Below are 21,156 nucleotides of genomic sequence, written 5' to 3' on the forward strand. Positions count from 1 at the left end.
GAATCTGGGAAATATTTCAATAATTAGTGTCATGTCCTCCTTCACCAACCTTGTACATCGGCAATTCTCCACTCCAATCCTGGTTCTCTTCCATTTGGGGAGTGGCTATGGCCACAAGGAGAAAACCAAGCATATGGCTCTGTCCTTCTGGACATGTCTACGATGTTGGCTGGGCTGCTTTGGAAAATCCCACTTTCTCTCCTACAGCTATATGACCTCAAGTTGTCATTTCGAATAAAGTATGCTTCCACCGATTTTTATGAACACAGACAAAAGCTGCTACAACCTTCCCCCCCACACATCAAACCTTTCAAATCAACTGTAGTTGCTATGTAAGGTTATTTGTTTCTAAGGCAACAGCGTATATCTAAGTACTAATGGCCTGTCCTTTTGCCAGGCAACAAACAGCCTTGTGATGCAACTGCACCTGTCTCGGCTACGCGTTACTATGGAGACGCTCCAGTTGCTATGGGTACCATCACGCTAATCGCCTAGCAAAGGCAGACATACAGCAGTCTTCTCAGAGAGCCCAGCTGTTCCTCCCTGTCTCTTGCTGAAGACTGATTGTCTAGGGCCTGTGACGGAATGCTTCTCAACTGAGATGCAGAAGAACTTCATTAATGCTATTTCAGAAGATCACTCTGTGCTCCCTCCTGCAGAACAAACAGCAGACTAGGAAAAGAATCTGCAAAGAAGTGGACTGTAAAATTCCTGAAGTCTATGACATCATGCCATCCCTAATTAACCTCAACTTGCAGTCCAAGGATAATTCCTCTTAACTAGGTGGTTACGATAAACATTTCTATACATTTTTAAATATTTTTTGTAGAGCTGAGGAATGCATTTCAAACTCAAGCACTATGTATTGATAAAAATCGATCTTAAAAATTTGGTTCTGATTATTTGGCTCTCTTTTGGAATCTAACATTAAGACACTTTTTTAAAAAAGTGACAGGCTACTTACCCTCCCTTCCAATGATATATTTGTAAAAATGGTACCCATGACCTTACTGTCTCAAACAAACGGGCATGTGAGGAGGATAAAATGTCTCTATTGTTTCTACTGTTCTCCTTGAAGAAGCAAAGACCAAGTAACCACAACAAAATGGTCACCTGGGAGCACCGTCTACATGGAGACTGCAAAAGACAACAGTGGGGACAACTAAGTGAGCCTCCACTGAACGTCTGCAGAGACCAGCCAGATGAGGGGATGATGGAGTTGCCTGCTTGACTCGTTCCTGTACTTTTATCCCAACAAAACGTGACACACACCGAGATGTGAAAGCTGTCAACTTTTCTTTGTAAATGTTTCCACCCAGGAAGACATGATTTCACCCACCATGAAGCCTTCTGGAAGCACATTCCTCTGACGCTGCAGCAGCGGTAAGGTTTGTAGGAAATACAACAATGGATATGCCTCTTAATAATACTTAATTTCTTTCTCATTTACCTGCAGTTATTTTTAAAATCTCGTACGGCCTATTAAATTAATTTCCGCGCAGGTCTCTGCCAAAATAATGCCATTTCAGTAGACCAAAAAAAGAAGTCTGAATTGCTTACCTTTGATATGCCTGAGGACAGGTGGGAGGTGTATTGAACACGTGTGGGTGTGGGTGATAAGGTGTCTTTTTCAAAGCCTGAATTAGATTTTGTCTATACTCTGGGTCTATGCACCACAACGATCCTTTCCCAATACTCTGCAAAGAAAATTAAAATACAAAGGGATTATTAATACAGAATTATTAAGTACTTTGCAATAAGTAGATGTATAGCTATTATCACTTATTTATTTGTAAAAGCTTCTCATTTGTTGACTGTTTGCCAGCCTTAAATATTATACTGACAACAGAACTCCATAAAATGCACTTCAATCTTATTTGTATTATGTTTGATAGGCAAAATGAACATATTATTACCAGGTTATGGTGATACAACAATATTACAATTTTCATACCCAAACTACCAATAAAACGAGAATCTCATTGTTTTTCAGCATCAACTTTGAAGAACATGTGCATTGTCTTCTAAAAATGGGTTTAACTGTGTCAGATTTCTAAAGTTTGGGGAAAAAAAAAAAGAGGGCCGAGACACCCCCAAAAGTCCATCTCTGCTCTGCTCCAGAAATTTAGTTATGTTTTAAAACCATATGACATCGGGACCATTTTATAAAAACAGAAAAGTAATCCCCTTGTTTTTTTCCAGCTTACTCACAAAAGAATGACATTTACTCTTGGAATGGAATTCTGTAATTAACCTTCCCTAAGCAACAAAAGAACTCAGGCAGCAATGGTGAAGCTCAACTCAGAATCCACTATTTATTTTTTGGATTCCTCAGTTCCCAGCAATCAACTCCAGCCATTAAGAGTTGAATCTTTAGAAGTCAAACTTTAAAATGCAAATTTTCTAAAACTGTTCTGTGGAGAGAGGGAGGCTTCCTGTGAGGCCCACTTCCTGTGAAGCGTTTGGTCTATGGACAGCCTATTTTTAAAAATGTAAGTCCTTCCTTCTGAGGCCCCCCTGGAACTGGCAGCAGGCCGACGGGCAATCGCTCCTCTGGCTGCACACTTTCAAGTGACCGAATGTACCCAAACTGTTTGATAAGGTCATTTGTAAATATTTACTGATTTGCAGAGAAAAGAAGTTAAATTACATAAACCCGTGCCCACCTCCTGCTTTCAGCCAACAGTAAGATTGATGTTGTCCTCCAACATTTAGAAAGCAAACAAGAAGCTGTTTAACTAACATGGGGGAAGGGGACAGTCCAAGAAAATCCCACTGAAGGAGCTGTAAAAACAAGTTACTCCTAAAATCTTTTTAAAAGTTTAAAAAAATCTGTGTTTCATCATCAGTTCACCCAAGTAGTTTCCTTACAAACATTATTCACAGAGCCCATTAAAATACTTTATTATCAACAACATCAGCAAGCCGTGCAACTGGAATTAACTCTTTCTGGTGCAATGAGAATAGGAGAATTGCTCAAAACCACAGCCAGGGGCTGGAACCTCTGACCACCCTAGTCACCCACCCCCACGTGCAGGCCTGACCCCAGACACAGGTCAGAGTCTGGCTGGACACTCTATGCTTAAACATCAATGTTCTCAGTTTAACCAACCGGATGTTTAAAGACCTGAAAGATTTCAACTTTGGAAAATTCAACATTCCTAAGTGTTTTTTCCTTTCACGCACACATTCTCAAACCCAGAATAGTTCAGGGGGAGCAGTGAGACTTTCCAAGTAAATCAGGCGGGCCACTCAATAATCTGCCCTGGAAGCTTCATCCCTTCCTTTGGATGGGAGTGGAGAGGTTTCGGGGGAAAGACAGGAGACAGGTAACTACCAAATTTGGAAAACATAAAACAAACCACCAAATCCTGTCAACAGTAGGGGTCTGGCCTGATTCCATCAAAGGCTCCCGGTGGACCCCTGGGCCAGTGGGACCTGCCTTTCTGATCCCTTGCACCTAAGGCTCCAAACCAGCAATAGCTACACTGAGGGCCATGGCTGACATGTGACCCAAACATTTCTGCAATGATATTGTCTCAATTCTGGAAACCCAATGGCTTTTGTTCCCATCATGGTGGCTTTCAGGGCGGGACCATCTAATCTTAACGCTACAAAAAAAATATGACAAACAAATGAAGGACAACCAGTTGGCCTTCTCAGGGAAATAACCGTAAGCCAAGAACGTGGTTTCTCCTAATCCTAACCTAAGTAACTTGTTTACTGTACCCTTGTATACCCATATTAATGTATGCTACCATTTAAAAGCTAAGCAGATTGAACCCAGGAGCCAGAAGCTGCAGCGAGTGGAGACCGCGCCATTTGCACTCCAGCTGGGGCAAGAACAGTGAAACGCCATCTCAAAACAAATAAATAAATAAAAATAAAAACAAAAGCTAAGCAGAATAAACCCCCAGGACTGTGCAGGACGTTCACAAGGTAATTGATCCAGACGCAGAGAGGCAGGCTGAAGAATAGTAAGAATAGGTGATCTGGAGCCACACAGACGTTTCCTGAGTGGCCCTGCACAAATCACAGCACCATGGGAAGTCTTGGCTTCCTCACTGGTATAACAGTGACCCACTTTAGAGATAGTTGGGAGGCTCAAAGATGGCATAATATAAAACACCTTCAGTAGCAGCCCTACCTACAGGTACTCAATAAATGGCAGACAGCATCATGAAAATCTCCTTTTGGACACAAGACAGACAATGAAACTGGCTGTACAATGTCTTTCATTGAACCAAATCTGATTGATTTTCATCTCCAACAGCAGCAGTGGGAAGGGCCTCCAGCAAACAGATGGGACGAGTGAAGATAAAATGGTCATCTATTCGAATGCACTGGTGGTCCTGGCTCAACAAATTCACTGGGAAGAGCTTTGCGACATTCTCAGCTCCCCCTCTATTTTCATCACTCCCTACATCTGCCTTCTATGAACCCCACACCCCACACTCACTACCGGGACTTCTCCCTTGCTCAGGAAGCTACTATCACCGACTCATGACTACCTGGCTGCTGAAAGTCTTTTGCCCAGGTCTCTGCACTGTCAACATCAAGCTGAGGTTTAATTCCATATTTGGTCAGTTCACTGTGGCCATCTCCCAACATTTTTTTTTTTTTTTTTTTTTTTTGAGACAGTCTCATTCTGTCACCCAGGATGGAGTGCAGTGATGTGATCTCGGCTCACTGCAACCTCCGCCTCCCAGGTTCAAGAGATTCTCGTGCCTCAGCCTACCGAGTAGTTGGTATTACAGGTGTGGGTCCCCATGCCTGGCTAATGTTTTTTTTTTAAGGAAAGAGATAGGGTTTCACCATGTTGGCCAGGCTGGTCTTGAACTCCTGGCCTCAAAGGATCCGCCCATCTCAGCCTCCCAAAGTGCTGGGATTATAGGTGTGAGCCACCACACCAGGCATCTCCCAACATTAACTGAAGAAATTTTCTCACGCTTGGATCATAAGGTTCCTATCCTGATCTATTTGGCGTATTACAATAAGAAAGGTCTGAAATTGCTGATTTACAATCCAGACACTAATTTCAACATATCTCATACTTAGCAATGCTGGCATTCCAAAGAGGAAACAAACAAACAAAAGACATCTTTAGGACACAACCACGGGAACCCTGTGGGTGCTACCACTAACCACAGCACAGTGTCAGGCTGAGCTTGGAAGGACCACGAGAGAGGCCGGCACCACGTCTCATTTTCAAGCATTTTCTTGGGTTTCATGTAACAGTTTGGAGTAGTAAAATGGTTTACCTGAAAACTTTAAAAATGGAAATATGCAAAGGATAGAATGCTCAAGTTTCTTAGGCCAGGAAAAATTACACTTAATGTTCCTAATAGGAGAGAGAAGGCTATAACTTGATTATAGTTGTGTAGTAAGTTTGAGAGTTGGAGCTTTCTTAGAAAAATATCTGCATCTCATCTGAAGACAAGAATATGGAGTGCTTTTTTTCTTTTTTCTTTGTTTGTTTGTTTTAGACAGTCTCACTCTTGTTGCCCAGGCTGGAGTGCAGTGGCACAATCTTGGCTCACTGCAATCTCCGCCTCCCAGGTTCAAGCCTCTCCTGACTCAGCCTCCTGAGTAGCTGGGATTACAGGCACCCGCCACCACGCCTGGCTAATTTTTGTACTTTTAGTAGAGACGGGGTTTCTCCATGTTGGCCAGGCTGGTCTTGAACTCCTAACCTGAAGTGATCCGCCCACCTTGTTCTCCCCAATGTGCTGGGATTACAGGCGTGAGCCACTGTGCCCGGCCGTGGAGTGCTTTTTATTAAAAAAAAAAAAAAAAAAAGAAATAGGCCAGGTGCGGTGGCTCATGCCTATAATCCCAGCACTTTGGGAAGCCGAGGTGGGTGGATCACTTGAGGTCAGGAGTTCGAAACCAGCCTGACTAACATGGTGAAACCCCACCTCTACTAAAAATACCATAATTAGCTGGGCTTTGTGGCGGGTGCCTGTAATCCCAGCTACTTAAGAGGCTGAAGCAGGATAATCTCTTGAACCCGGGAGGCAGAGGTTGCAGTGAGCTGAGATTGCGCCATTGCACTCCAGCCTGGCGACAGAGTGAGACTCCATCTCAAAAAATAAATAAATAAATAAATAAATAAATAAATAACTGTGAGGGCCACGCACCATTAAGTGTTGAGGAATTCAAAATAATAAGGGAAGAATATTCATTTATAGAAAAGTATGTGTGTATTCACACTCACATTTTTGTGTGTATATATACACTAACACTCCCCAGAAAAAAAAACTGAGAAAAATTACATGGAAAAATGAGTAAAAAAAAATTATGGATGAGCCCAAGTTTCTTTTAAAATTAAAAACCATCTGGGGGAATAAAAATCAACTCCCTGTTAAAAATAAAAAATCAATGCACAAAAAGAAAAGCAAACAAGAGCCCGTATTGTAGGAAGAAATGGTTAGCAAAAAATGCTTAAAAAAAAAAAAAAGGAATTAAATCTTTTTTTTTTTTTTTTTTTGAAATGGAGTCTCACTCTGTCGTGCCCAGGGTGGAATGCAGTGGCGCAATCTCAGCTCACTGCAACCTCCGCCTCCCAGGTTCAAGCGATTCTCCCGCCTCAGTCTCCCAAGAGGCTGGGATTACAGGTGCCCGCCACTACGCCCAGCTATTTTCTTTTTTTTTTGTATTTTTAGTAGAGATAGGGTTTCACCATATTGGCCAGGCTGGTCTCGAACTCCTGACCTCAGGTGATCCGTCTGCCTTGGCCTCCCAAAGTGCTGGAAATACAGGCATGAGCCACTACGCCCAGCCTATACTTTAAACATTGTTATTCAAACTGTGGGCCAGATACATTCATAGGTCATGAAATGAACGCAATGGATCATAAGCAGCACTGTTTTAATGGAACAGAATGTAACAAACTAGAACCAAATAGAATGGACTACAATATATCTGCAGTAACACATAGTGAAATTTGTATTTGTATAGTTGTGTATATACATGTTTACTGGTCACCAAGTAACATACACTTCTTACTGGGAAGCCGGGTCAACAAAGTTTGGTATCCACTGATCTAGGACAGTAGCGTCTGGTTGTGTTTTTTCCCTCTTCTCACCACTTGTGAGGAAGAAAGCCCCCTATTAGCAACAGTGGGGGACTTACACATGGCTCTGGGGCAGTGCCTAAGGAACAGGGATAAGGAGGCAGGCCCCATGTCAAAGTGGGGCAGGCACCACCTCTGCCCAGGCCTGTTCTGCCCTGGCCAGGGAGGGATAGACTATAACAATTTCAATTTGTGCAGAACATTCAGGTATGAAAAGAAAAAAAAAAAAAAGACAAAAGGACCAAAAAAAAAAAAAGTATGATTTTTAGACTTTAAAATTAAGACAGGCCAGGCATGATGGCTCACACCTGTAATCCCAGCACTTTGGGAGGCCGAAGGGGACAGATCACCTGAGGTCAGGAGTTCAAGACCAGCCTGGCTAACATGGTGAATGAAACCCCATCTCTACAAAAATACAAAAATTAATCGGGTATGATGGAGGGTGCCTGTAATCCCAGCTGCTTGGGAGGCTGAGGCGGGAGAATCACTTGAACCCTGGAGGCGGAGGTTGCAATGAGCCGAAATCGTGCCATTGCACTCCAGCCTGGGCGGCAAAGCAAGACTTGGTCTCAAAAAAATAATAATAATAATAATAATAAAATTAAATTAAAACAACACTGAAAGTTTACATTTTATAACAACCTTATTATGCAGATGATATTTACACTTTAGAAATGTTTGAGACAATTGTAACCCTGTAAAGCTGATAAGATATTAAAACAAGACAAAAACAAAATAAAAATAAAATGGAGTGGGGAGCTGGGTATGTGTTGGTGATCTTGAAACAATACCTTTTGATGTTTCTGACACACCATTTTGGAGGGTGCTTCTAACACTACCCACCTTCATTCATTCCTTCATTCACATGCTCATGCATTCATTCATTCATTCCTACAGTGCCTACTACTTGCCAGGCACCATGAACGGTCCATTTGTGAATACAAAACAATACAAAAAGGAGACCGCCCTCCTGAAGCTTGGATTCTAGAAGGGAAAAAACACAGTAAGTAAAGAAATAAATAAGCAAGATTATGACAGACTGTAATACCTGCTAGGAAGGAAACAGAATAAGCCATGAGTTAGAAGAGAGGAAGTTGCTGCTGTGTGAGAAATAAATGGGCTGGAAGTGGCAAGAGCACCTGCAGAGAACTGATATGACGGTCCAGGACCGAGATGACCACGGGTATTGGTTCGGGTGGGCAGCAATGAGATGGAGAAAGGAGGACAGCTCCCGAATGTACTCTGAGGTGAGGTAGCGGCTCACACTTGTAATCCCAGCACTTTAGGAGGCCAAGGCAGAAGGACCGCATGAGTCCGGGAGTCTGAGACCAGCCTGGGCAATACAGTGAGACCCCATCTCTACAAAAAATAAAAATAAAAATTAGCCAGACTGCTGCTTGAGCCCAGGAGTTGAGGTTACAGTGAGCTATGATTGTGTCACTGCACCCCAACCTGGGCAACAGAGCAAGATCCTGTCTCTTTCTTAAAAAAAGGAGATAGAGCAGGGCGCAGTGGCTCACGCCTGTAATCCCAACACTTCGGGAGGCTGAAGCGGGTGGATCATCTGAGGTCGGGAGTTCAAGACCAGCCTGGCCAACATGGTGAAACCCCATCTCTACTAAAAATACAAAAAATTAGCCGGGCACGGTGGCATGCGCCTGTAATCACAGCTACTCGGGAGCCTGAGGCAAAAGAATCACTTCAACCTGGGAGGCGAAGGTTGTGGTAAGCCGAGATCGTGCCACTGCACTCCAGCCTGGGAAACAACAGTAAACTCCATCTCAAAAAAAAAAAAGAGAGAGAGAGAGATAGAAACCTGATAAACAGCAGTTCACACTGGCAATACAGATCAAATAGGAGAAATAATTGATATTCAGTAATGGTGTGGGATCATTTTGATTTTCCATATGAAAAAATATGTATATAAACATATATACTAACTGGGTTTATGTACATATACTTTGTGATGTTCTTATGATGATGCAATTGCCTAACGATGTATTTCTCAAAACATATTCCCGCTATTATGCAATGCGCGACTGTATCTGGAGGAATGGACTGCATAAGCCACCTCTCTCCCCTCTGCTATACCCTCATTGACCCCAACCTTTCTAGCAGAAGCTCATAAATGTCATGGTAGGCCTGAGATTGTCTGGCTTTAGAGGTTTAACATCAACTGGTTCCTCAATAATAGGGGTTAGTAAACTTTTCTTAAACAACTTCTCTTTCCTTTACCAGCCACCTCTAATCCATGGCCAGGTCCAACGGCTTCTCAAACTACATTCTATAGTCTCTGTAGGTCACACGGTCTCTGTTACAACAACCCAACTCTGCCATCATAGCACAAAAGCAACCATCAATGTAAGCAGATAAACGTGGCTGGGCTTCAGTAAGACCTTATTTGCAAAAACATTGTCCATAGTCCACCGCCCACTGCCCTACAGCTCTGATACTGGTACCCAGGACTGAGACTCCCAACTCCCAGTTTTAGGAACCTTAAAAACCAGAGAAGGAGTTTTCAGGGTTAAGGGATTTGGGCTGGGTCCTGTGGGATGGGTGGGGTGTTGATGATGGCCTAAGTCAAGTGCTCCAAGGTCAAAAAGGAAGACCCCCAGTGGGGGCTACTTACTCAGACACGGACTAGAGTAAGTTACCCCATCTGTAATAAGAACACATACCTGATTGGGCTGCACCTACCATCACTGCCTTGAGAAATCACAGCATACATGCAGCTCACTCCCTACCCCAGGTCTTAGTTTCCTCATCTATAAATTAGGTGCTGAGATGAAATCATCCCAAAGGCCCATCATTCTATGCTTTGGGAATGTGTGATTACAGATTAATTAGAATACATGGGTCCTCATGTCTCCATCTCCTTCCCAGTTTCAACACAGCCAGCTTTCTGTTCCAGGCCAGTACCACCCATGTGCGGGGTCAGTGAGAAACACATTATTGTGCTTTCAAAGGGGAGCCCTTACTTGGCTGACATGGACATTGGAGTCAGACAGACCTGGGTCTGAGTCTTGTTTCAATTTCTCAGCTGTGTGGACTTGGGCAAAATACGTAACTGCTCTGAGCTTCAAATTTTTCATCCATAAAATGGGAGTGAATTAATAATACCTGCTTCACAAGATCGTTGTGAGGATTAAAGGAGATAATATTGTGCTTGCTTGGCACACGGTAACAGTTCAACAAATATCAGCTCTCAGGCCAGGTGCAGTGGTTCACACCTGTAATCCCAGCACTTTGGAAGGCAGAGGCAGGAGGATCACCTGAGGAGTTCGAGACCAGCCTGGTCAACATGGTGAAACCTGTCTGTACTAAAAATACAAAAAATTAGCTGGGCATGGTAACAGGTGCCTATAATCCCAGCTACTTGGGAGGCTGAGGCAGGAGAATCGCTTGAACCCAGGAGGTGGAGGTTGCAGTGAGCCGAGATCACGCCACTGCACTCCAGCCTGGGTGACAGAGTGAGACTCCGTCTCAAAAAAGGAAAAAAAAAAAAAAAAATCAGCTCTTGTTATTATGATGGTAACAAAATATTAAATAGGCAGCTTTCCTTGACACTGAGCTCCAAACCATTCAGTGCCTGCCCTGATGGAATGGTACATGTCAAATTGTTAAATCATGCAGATTTCATCTAAAAAAATTGCACATGACTGTTTTCCATAGTCTGATGTTAACTTTCCTTGGTCCAAAAGAAGCGTTTTGTCTCAGATGCATTAAGATAGAGGTGGAAATGCAAGGATCAAAATAGAACAAAGCAAAGAGCCGGCCACTGGAGTAGTGCCAAGAAGGACATGGGACTTTGAGAAAGCCACTTGCTTTGAGTCATGTCTTTGTGCGCACTGAGAAATGCTTGGGCTGGTATGGCAGTCCAGGGCTTCCTAGAGAGGTCACTGCCCCAAAGGGCTTACCACCTGCCACCTCCTTCCTTAAGGAGGAGAGGCCGTGACCCCAATACTGCAAGGGAGCAGGACAGGGCAACAGCCTGACTCAGAGAATAAAGCTGGAGTGGGCAGAGGTGGATAAGAGAAGTCTCCCTGGCTGGGACGGCTGGGCCTCTGAGGCCACTGTTCTCTCACGGATCCTTGAGCTCATGGTGGGAACTGGAGCAGATATGGTCCACTTCCTCATCACCAAAAGATACTTGTAACTTTATAGAGAGGTGGCCTAGAGTTGGTACTCCTCATCAAGCTGTCATTCTGTCCAGCATATCCCACGGTCTCCCAGGATCTGGCAGGCTTGAAGGCTTCTCCTGGAAACGGCCTAGGTTTATTTCACTACAAGTGCCCAGTTAATTCCCTGGGACCCCTGCACACTGGCCTTGAGTTTCTGCCCCCACTGCACAAAGTGCCCTCCCCTCCCGCCAAAACTGCCTCCTCCTCTGGACCTGGCTCTGGCTCAACTCCTCAGGGCCCAGCTGTCCCTAAAGGAGGAAGGAGAGAGGGAAAGAGGGAGGGACGAGAGAGGAAGAGAGAGGGATGGAGAGAGAGGGGAAGAAAGAGAGAGAGGGAAAGAAAGAGGGAGAAAGAGAAAGGGAGGGAGGGAGGGAGAAAGAGAAAGGGAGGGAGGGAGGGAAGAAGAGAAGGGGAGGGAGGGAGGGAGGAAGACAGAGGGAGAGAGGTAAAAAGAGAGGGAGGAAGGGAGGAGGGAAAGGATGAAAGGGAGAGGGAGGGAAGGAGAAAGAGGGGAAGGAAAGGGAGGGAGGGAGAAAGGGTGACAGACGGAAAAAATGGGGGACAGAGGGAGTGAAGGAAGGAGGTGAGGAGAGAGAGAGAGGAAGAAAGGGAGGGAGGGAGAGAAGGAGGGAAGGAGGGAAGGAAGTAAGGCTGGGGCAAGAGCTGATACCCTCACAGCCGCAGGTTCCCCCATGTTTCCATAAAACTCATCCTCAGCCCCCACCACCACCACCACCACCACCACCTCCACCACCTCCACCACCACTACCACCACCAACACCTCCAGCACCACCTCCACCACCACCACCTCCAGCACCACCTCCACCACCACCACCACCACCTCCACCACCTCCACCTCCACCACCTCCACCACCACCTCCAGCACCACCTCCACCACCACCACCACCACCTCCACCACCACCACCTCCACCACCTCCACCACCACCACCTCCACCACCACCAACACCTCCTCCACCACCACCACCACCACCACCACCACCACCACCTCCACCACCACCACCACCACCTCCACCACCACCACCACCACCACCACCACCACCTCCACCACCACCTCCACCACCACCACCTCCACCACCACCACCACCACCACCACCTCCACCACCACCACCTCCACCACCACCACCTCCACCACCTCCACCACCACCACCTCCACCACCACCACCACCTCCACCTCCACCACCTCCACCACCACCAGCACCACCACCACCAGGCCAGAATGCAGACTTCAGTGGGTCACAAACCCATTCAAACTTCCGTGGGCCTAACGAAAGGTGGATCCTTGGGCCTAATTTTGAAGCAGGTCCCTGAACACCGCTTGTAAAGAGCTAACAGCACAGGAGTTGGGCAGGGCCCTGTGACACAAAGGTGGGGAACCTCTAGAGGAACACAAACAAGAAGTGATTACAAAGGATTACACAAGCTGGCCAATGGGCTGCCAGACAACAGAGGACAAAAGAGATGAACCCTGGGGGAGGAAGGGGTTAAAACTGCAATGCACACACACATGTGCACCAGCTCCTCCTGGGGCCCCATGCCCCTGAGGGCTCATGCCCGTGCTCAGGAAGCCCCTCCAGCTCCCACCTGGGCTATCCCCACAGTAACACCCCCACATCCCCAGCCTCTTAGAGGCTGGGCTCTCGTCACCACACCTCCTCTGGCCTTCCCACCAAACCCCTGCATGGGGTCCAAGTTCCCAGGGTCGTGTGTCTCTTTCAAGATGATGAGAGACAAATACTACAAACTAACCCATGACTATGTGCCCATGAGGGGCCACAGGCAATGCCAGGACTTTCCTAGAGAACATTCTGGAAAGAATCCCCACATGTAGCTCCCAACAAGGGGATCAAGTGGTATGGTTCTTGTCTACACTGCTAACTTGCTGTGTTACTGGGGACAAACCACTTGTCCTCTCAGATTCACAGTCTCTTCATCTGTATATTGGCAAAAATACCATCTTCTCCAAAAGTCATTTTGGGCTTCAATGGGATGATGACATATACAATATACCTAACACCATACTCAGCATGGGAAAGACAGTTAATCCACTTAATTCTCCCCTCTGTCAAGGGACGCCACAGTAGAAGTTGGGTGGTACTCGCAGAAAAACAAATAGAACAGAGCCAAGTTATTCACCATGAACCTATGGCTTCTGCTTCAAAATATGTAAGGAAGGCCAGGTGCAGTGGCTCATGCCTGGTCACAGGACTTTTGGGAGGCTGAGATGGGATGACTGCTTGAGCCTAGGAGGTCAAGGCTGCAGTGAGCTATGATGGAGCCACTGTACTCCAGCCTGGGTAACTGAGCAAGTCCCTGTCTGTAAAATATATATATATATATATATTCTTCCATAGCAAGTGACTGATTCCTGAAGGCCCTTCATTTCCTAAAATTCTATCATTTACAGTCTAATGACACTGGGGAAATGTTTACACTTCAAAAATTTAAAAAGAAAACCAGTCAAGTACATAAAAGAGGGAAGAAGAGAGGCAAAAAGAACAAAACTGATTAAAAAGAATTTTTTTCTAGATACCTTATTGTCTATTCCCATAACAAGATCAACAATTACTCCGGCAGTTTAGATTAAAAAAGAAAAAAAAAAAGATTGCTGTAATAACTGAAAGTTTCAGTTTTATGTCCAACCTTGCTCTCTAATAGTTTCTTTTTGTTTGCTTTTTTGTTTTGTTTTTGTTTTTGTTTTGTTTTGTTTTGTTTTTCAGAAGGAAAGATGGAAAGGAGAAGTTATCATTTCTTTCTCAAGATCCTGGCCCCATGAGCCTCAGTGTAGCCCTAGTTCCTGGGATCGGCACCAACAGGCAGGGAAGAGAGGCTCCGGCACCCTGCAGACAGCACCAGGTTCTTGGCATCAGGAGCTGGATACAGAGTCCCTGATAATCCCAGCCACAGAATATTTCAAACTCACCAACGTGTCCTCTAAATATCAGATATGAAAAGGCTTCCACTCTTGCACCTGTCTTGCTATTATTTTACAGATGTGTTCTAAAAGCTATAAAGATGGAAATCACTATTAGTGTGTCACTTATATGATATTCAGACACCTGGGCTCTGTGATGATTTTAATGTCCCACAGGTCTTTCAGAAATCCACCTCATATACCTCAGAACGCCCCTCCATCCGCAAGGGAACGCATGTGGAACAGGTGGAGAAGGAATTCTTTTAGGCCCATGGGTAGAATGGTAAGGACTCTTGTAAATGCTTCTTCTGTAGTAGAGAAGTTGGACAGTATGTGTGTGTGCTTACGCGTGTTTGAATGGACGCAGGAAAAATCAATAATCTGCTTGCATCAACACCTAAATAAAACCAAAATAATCCCATGATTTGCCTAAAACCAAATTAATCTCTAGGAAAAACCTGCTGTGACAGAGTTGTGTGGGGGTGGGAATTATAAAAGAAAAGCAGAATTTCCCCGAGCTTCCGCTTTGCAGGAATCTCTGTTCCGTTACTCACTATTTTGAGAGAGCCCTGCTTCTTCCTCCTTCTCACCACCACACGTCAATGTCATTTTCACAGGGGGGAGGCTACAGGAAGCACACATCTGCAGTGTGTCACCTCCCGAGGCTGACAGATCTACTCAGTATTTGTTTGGGTTGAAAATAGTTATTTTTTTGTACTCTCTACACTATTGTTTCCCAAGTGCCAAAAGCAGTCAAGAGCTAGCACGCTAACAACGATCAATCATAAAATGATCATGAAAACATCCAAAATATATTGACTTTGAAATACTGTCAAACTCTACACTGCTAAGTTCTAATAAAGAAAAGGAAACAGAAACGCACCCCTCATACTCCAAGTCAGAAGGCCAGAGAGGTGGCATCTTTAAAATCACTATCTAGCTAAATCGATTTTATCCAACTAAATCTTAGGATCCTCCCAAATTAGTTTTACCACTCTGTCCTGGGAGGGCCTTTAGCAAATAAGGGTTTAACTCCTCTTCTCCATCTGAAACCTCACGGCATGACATAGGCTGACAAAAAAAGGGGTTGAGGCACAGAAGCATTTAAAAAAACTTCAAACACATGCAAAACACACAGGAAGCTAAAAAGTGGATCGTTTTATATACTTCTAATAGCTGCCATGCTATGCCACTTCAAAGAGTCAAACTATTACTCAAATGAACTCAATATATTCTGTGGCATGAAGCCATAAACTCTCATGTACACACAAAGTACACATGGATAGATTTTAAAATTTAACATGAAAGTTAAATAATTATTACAGAAAAACATAAAGTAACTAGAATAACTAACATAAAGTTATTCTGTAATAACTTTATTATAGGCCGAGCCCAGTGGCTCACGACTGTAATCCCAGCACTTTGGGAGGCCGAGGCGGGTGGATCACAAGGTCAAGAGATCGAGACCATCCTGGCTAACACGGTGAAACCCCGTCTCTACTGAAAAATACAAAAAAATTAGCCTGGTGTGGTGGTGGGTGCCTGTAGTCCCAGCTACTCGGGAGGCTGAGGCAGGAGAATGGCGTGAACCCGGGAGGCGGAGCTTGCAATGAGCCGAGATTGCACCACTGCACTCCACCCTGGGCGACACAGCAAGACTTCGTCTCAAAAAAAGAAAAACAAAACAAAACTTTATTATAGAAAAAAACATGCACATTTGAAAAGTTTTGTCTCCTGATAGGAAACAGGAATGTACAATGATGTGGTAAACTTGTCTGGAACGTGGGCATGTTCCTCTTTTTTTCTAACAGTTGTTTGTATCACACCCACAATCTTAAAGTCGAAATTGCATAAGCAAATTACAAAGAGGATAAATGGTAAAGTAAAAGACGTACATTAAATTGCCCTCTTCGTGCCTTTTTAAAAGTAAGTTTGAAAGGCAAGCTGACAGTGCTAGTAGGAATGAGGGGAAATAAAATTCACCACTCATTGCATTTACATAAATAATGTGTTTAAATACATAAATATTCATTTTTAAAGCTCAAGGCCTAGTAAAAGAATTTCTAAGCATATTGAATGAAGTGGAGGGGGCAGCTGACAGCCAGCTCTAACTTCAGGCTGCAACTGGGCGCGCGCTCCTTCCAGTACCTCCACTTTCTTTAAGGTGATTCCCGAGCTGCACACAGTAACAAACGAGTCAGGTTTTATGGATGGCAATAAAGGTAACGTGGGCCTGACACATGGATGCCCTTGGTTGGATTACAACTGGCCCACCTACTGCCACTTTATCTTCTGGTTGTCCGTAGTTACTCATCTATTTTTAAATGTTCCAATGTGATCTTATCAAATTGGCACATAATTTGATCACCGTATTTCCATAACTGGAAGTTGTTGAAAGTACCTGGCCAGGTAACAGTGACAGGGCATGTGTACTAAGCCAGAGAGCTTCACAGTTATGATTTTTTTATTTTAATAAATAATCATGAGCCCTTCTCTCTCAGTGAAACACAGACACTGGGTTGTTTGGTGTTTGTTCCTGTGGCGTAGCCATTGGCCACGAGATCACCAGTCACCCACCTTCCCTAATTTTCAACAGGGACCCTTCCTGGGAGTTCCTGGGTTGTGAGCCCAGCTTTTAGCCACAGCATCCCGCCAACCGACACATCCACTTTTAAGGAGACACTGCCTCCACAGTGCCTCTCAATTCTAGCACAAGTACTCACTCCAAGCATGAAGCAGATCCCTTTCAACAAAGGGTGTCTAACACAGACTGCACCCCAATGTGGTGGCACCGGGCTCCAAAGATAAATCCGAAACCATCTCCGACCCACATGTGAGAAGCTGCAGGGACCAAATAACATTGTCAGTGTTATCGATTCCTCCAGCGTTCTTGTCAGCGCTGGGTAAGATATGGACAAAGCACCCTGGAACCAGAGGATATGCCCAAGGTTGCTAGGGAAAGGACAGGGGTGCCAGGGAAAACTGCAGGTAAGAGGCTGCCAGACCAGTGCTCCAGCGGGAACACAGGATCAGGGAGACAGAACGGGGATTGGAGGCAGGGGATAAATTAATACTGTGATTCACGGGTAGGGGGATGGAGGAAAAAATTAAAGAAACAGAATCTACCCAGAAAGACCAACTGACCTGGCCCCCTGGGAACAGTGGCAGCAACCACGTGGAAAAGGCACTGATGCCTGAGCTACCTGTCCCAGTGGCTGTCCAGAGAGCCAGGGCTCAGCAAGCCGGCCTCCTGCCCCAGAAACCTCCCCTCATCTCCCAGAGGCCTATGGTAGAGAATTTAAAAGGTAAATGACTCAACTCCAGCATCATATCTTCCTCAATCCCAGCATCCCATGCTCCTCACAAATTGTGTTCCTGTGAGATCAAAAGGTAGGAGCTGCTGACCTTGGCAAGTGTGTGACTACCTCAGAAACTGCTGAGTTCTGCTATCAAAACTGAATCCCAGGCCAGGCACAGTGGCTCACACCCGTAATCCCAACACTTTGGGAGGCCAAGGTGGGTGAATCACTTGAGGTCAGGAGCTCGAGACCAGCCTGACCAACATGGTGAAACCCCATCTCTACTAAAAAAATACAAAATTAGCCAGGCATGGTGGCACATGCCTGTAATCCCAGCTACTTGGGAGGCTGAGGCAGGAGAATTACTTGAACCCAGGAGCCAGAGGTTGCAGTGAGCCAAGATCACCCCATTGCACTCCAGCCTGGATAAAAAGAGTGAAACTCTGTCTCCAAAAAAAAAAAAGAACACTGAATCCCTGGCCAGGCACAGTGGCTCACACCTATAATCCCAGCACTTTGGGAGGCCAAGGAGGAAAGATCACTTGAGCCCAGGAGTTCAAGACCAGCCTAGGCAACACAGTGAAACCCCATCTCTAGAAAAAATGCAAAAAAATTAGCCAGGCCTGGTGGTGCATGCCTGTAGTCCCAGCTACTCAGGAGGCTGAGATGGGAGGATCACCTGAGCCCAGGGAGGTCAAGGCTGCAATGAGCCATGATCGTGCCACTGCACTCCGGCTTGGGTGACAGAGTGAGACCCTGTCTCAAAAACAAACAAAAGAAAAACCTGAACCCCAGTCACTAAGGGATTCACCTCGGCTACTACAGTGACCTAGAGGATTTACACAGGGTCACAGGGGCAGCTGGGATAGCACACCTGTTTCTAAAGCCTTCTCAGCTCAGCTGAGAACTCACTGCAACCTGGGGCACAGAACAGTCCTCCTGAGAGTCAACCCAAAGCTCATTCAGTTGATTAATAACTGACGTGATAGCCAACGAGAGGGCTATGGGAGAGAAACTCCACCAGGGGTTAAGAGTTACTTGATTAGGAGGCATAGGGGAAAAGATCCCTGGCTTAACAAACACTTTACACAGTGCACTTCATCTGACAGTGCAGAAGTGCCCTCTGGCCACCATGTCATGAGTCCTGAGCTGGGCCTCAGGAAGGACTCCTAGAGCCACTCTACCAATCTCCCTGGGGGAGGGGAGAGGCAGAGAAGCTTGATGTGTTATCCAGGAACACACATGGATACTTCCCAACCACACTCTCAGACCATGCTTCAATTGTTGATTAGGATTTCCCAAAACAGCCAGCTTTTGATTATCTGTGGAGATTTTATACATAAGAAATTTTTAACTCACTCAGTATACTGCTGAGTCACCTGGCCTAAGTGTCAGTCCAGCTTGGAACTTAAGAGTACACACAAACATCTTTAGTAGTAGTGATAGTAGCAGCAACAGCAGCACTGGCAGTAGTAACTATTCATATTAACTTACAACTAACCATGTGCCAAGCACCAGCCTATACATTTTACGTACATTATTTATTTCACTTAATTCTACCAACAAACCTAGAAGAGAGATAGTATATGTTATGATCCTACAGATAAGGAAAGGGTATTAGTCCATTCTCACGCTGCTGACAAAGACATACCCCAGACTGGGTAATTTTTAAAAAAAAAAAAAAAAAGAGGTTTAATGGACTCACAATTCCACATGGCTGGGGAGGCCTCACAATCATGGCGGAAGGCAAAAGGCATGTCTTACATGGCAGAGAACAAGAGAGAATGAGAGAGCTTGTGTAGGGAAACTCCCCTTTACAAACCCATCAGATCTCATAAGACTTGTTCACTATCATGAGAACAACACAGGAAAGACCTGTCCTCATGATTCAATTACCTCCCCCTGGGTCCCTCCCACAACACATGGGAATTATGGGAGCTACGATTCAAGATGAGATTTGGGTGGGGACACAGAGCCAAACCGTATCAGAAAGTAAAGTTCAGACAAGTTAACGAATTTGTCTAAGGTGAAATGCAGGCAGTTTGATTCTGGAATTGATAAACACCACTGCATAGCTGCAATGAAAACTGTATCACTTCCAAGTCAAATCACAAATAATTGTGGATTATCCAACTGCACTAAAATGTACATCCTTGAACAGTAGTGTCACAAAAATGCTTTCTAATACTGTGTGCGCACACACACACGTTTTCTTTATTCATTTCAGCTAAGAATGAAAGTCAAAGTTACTATTGTCTTTATTACAACTTTGTATTTGTGCTGCTGGCATGTGACCACATATGCAGAAAAAAAAAATCATCTGTTTGTACACCACATTTCAGAGAGTGATCAACTATCTCAGGTGGCCCTAAATAACTCAGTGAAGGAATTTGAGATTATTAAAGCCATTTATAGCTACAAAAATGGTCTCTGAAAGGACACAGGCTTTCCCAAGATCACAACCAGCAAGAGGCAGCAAGAGGCAGAGCCAGGCTTCAAACCTGGGTCTTTGGGGTTGCCCCCATGAGAAAATTCAGCCCTCTAGAAATATTTTCAAATGGGTTGGGATGGTTCAGAGGGTTCCCACAGCTGCACAAAGGGCTGTACCAAAACACACAGAATCCCAAAGAGTGGGAAACTCGTGCACATCTGTGCCCATGCTAACAGTCTCCCCAGCAAGCGGAAGCCAAGGTTTCTGAATTCACTTGGCAAGAAGCAGGTTCTTCAAAGTCTGTACTACTTTAGAAATGTTTAAAGGGAATAAGCAGAGAAAGAACTTTGGTTTGATGGGCATGTTCCAAAATGAATGAGAGAAAGCTAGAGCCCAGTGTCATTCTTCTGGAATTATCTGCACTGGATTTGTTTGGCAAAACACACAGAGCCGTAAATTATACTCAACTCCGGATAGGGTCTGCATGGCCTGTGGGGTCCATCTACCCCAGTGAGGACGTAACTTAATTTCTGGTAGGTTACCCCCCTTTAAGTACATAATGAAACTTGTAAGTACACAGAAGGCATTGTTATCAACCTTTTAAGGCAACAGAAAGGAAAGTACTTTGAGTTTTCCAGCAGTACAGCAGTTCTCCAAAACAACAACAAAACTGTGCATCTATTTCAGCACCACTGTCTTTCCCTATGTGGCAGTCGTAGGGACAATTCACGGCTTGCTTATTCTTGAACGGTAAGCAGCTTTCTTACAAAGTTTTGATTTTTTTTTTTTTAAGGGTTGACTCTGATCATTGAAGCCTGAGTCAATCTGAACAGTAGCACCCAAGAGTCACCAGGGTCAGAGAGGCTGCGAAGAGGCTCACTGATCAGAAAGGCCAGCTCTGTCCTCTTCCTGCCCGAAAGTGGCCTGGGGAGGAATGGGGAGGCTCTTAACTTTGGGAGGGATCTCTTCTGATTTTGTACCCTCTTCCAATGATGGGAAAGTAACTATCAAGTGCTGGAAAATAAAGACTATCAGAATACAACCGAGAAGAGTCTGGGGTTCTGTCTAGGCTTTTTAATTAAAGAAAGATCCTTAGATATTAAACCAACCAATAATCCAAGAAAACCTCCCATCATGACCCACTTGGCCACCAGAAGCCTCATTCATCTTGTGTGCCCGGCATTAAGCACACAAATCTACTAGATATTCAAGGCACATGGGAACTGCTTCAACAGCTG

The 21,156-nt window shown here is 44.9% G+C and overlaps 1 protein-coding gene across 13 annotated transcripts in view; it reads right to left on the reverse strand.

Annotated features, from left to right (window-relative positions):
* The window catches only part of FOXN3 (forkhead box N3), a 462,140-nt gene that overhangs the window by 195,967 nt on the left and 245,017 nt on the right, over positions 1-21,156 (reverse strand). For all 13 annotated transcript variants that reach the window (XM_054447786.2, XM_063651974.1, XM_054447790.2 and 10 more), the window contains one exon: positions 1,561-1,697. In XM_054447786.2, coding sequence (XP_054303761.1) covers positions 1,561-1,697 — 137 coding nt within the window. The remainder of the gene's footprint in view (positions 1-1,560; positions 1,698-21,156) is intronic.

This window comes from Pongo pygmaeus, chromosome 15, assembly GCF_028885625.2.
Source record: "Pongo pygmaeus isolate AG05252 chromosome 15, NHGRI_mPonPyg2-v2.0_pri, whole genome shotgun sequence".
Lineage (NCBI taxonomy): Eukaryota > Metazoa > Chordata > Mammalia > Primates > Hominidae > Pongo > Pongo pygmaeus.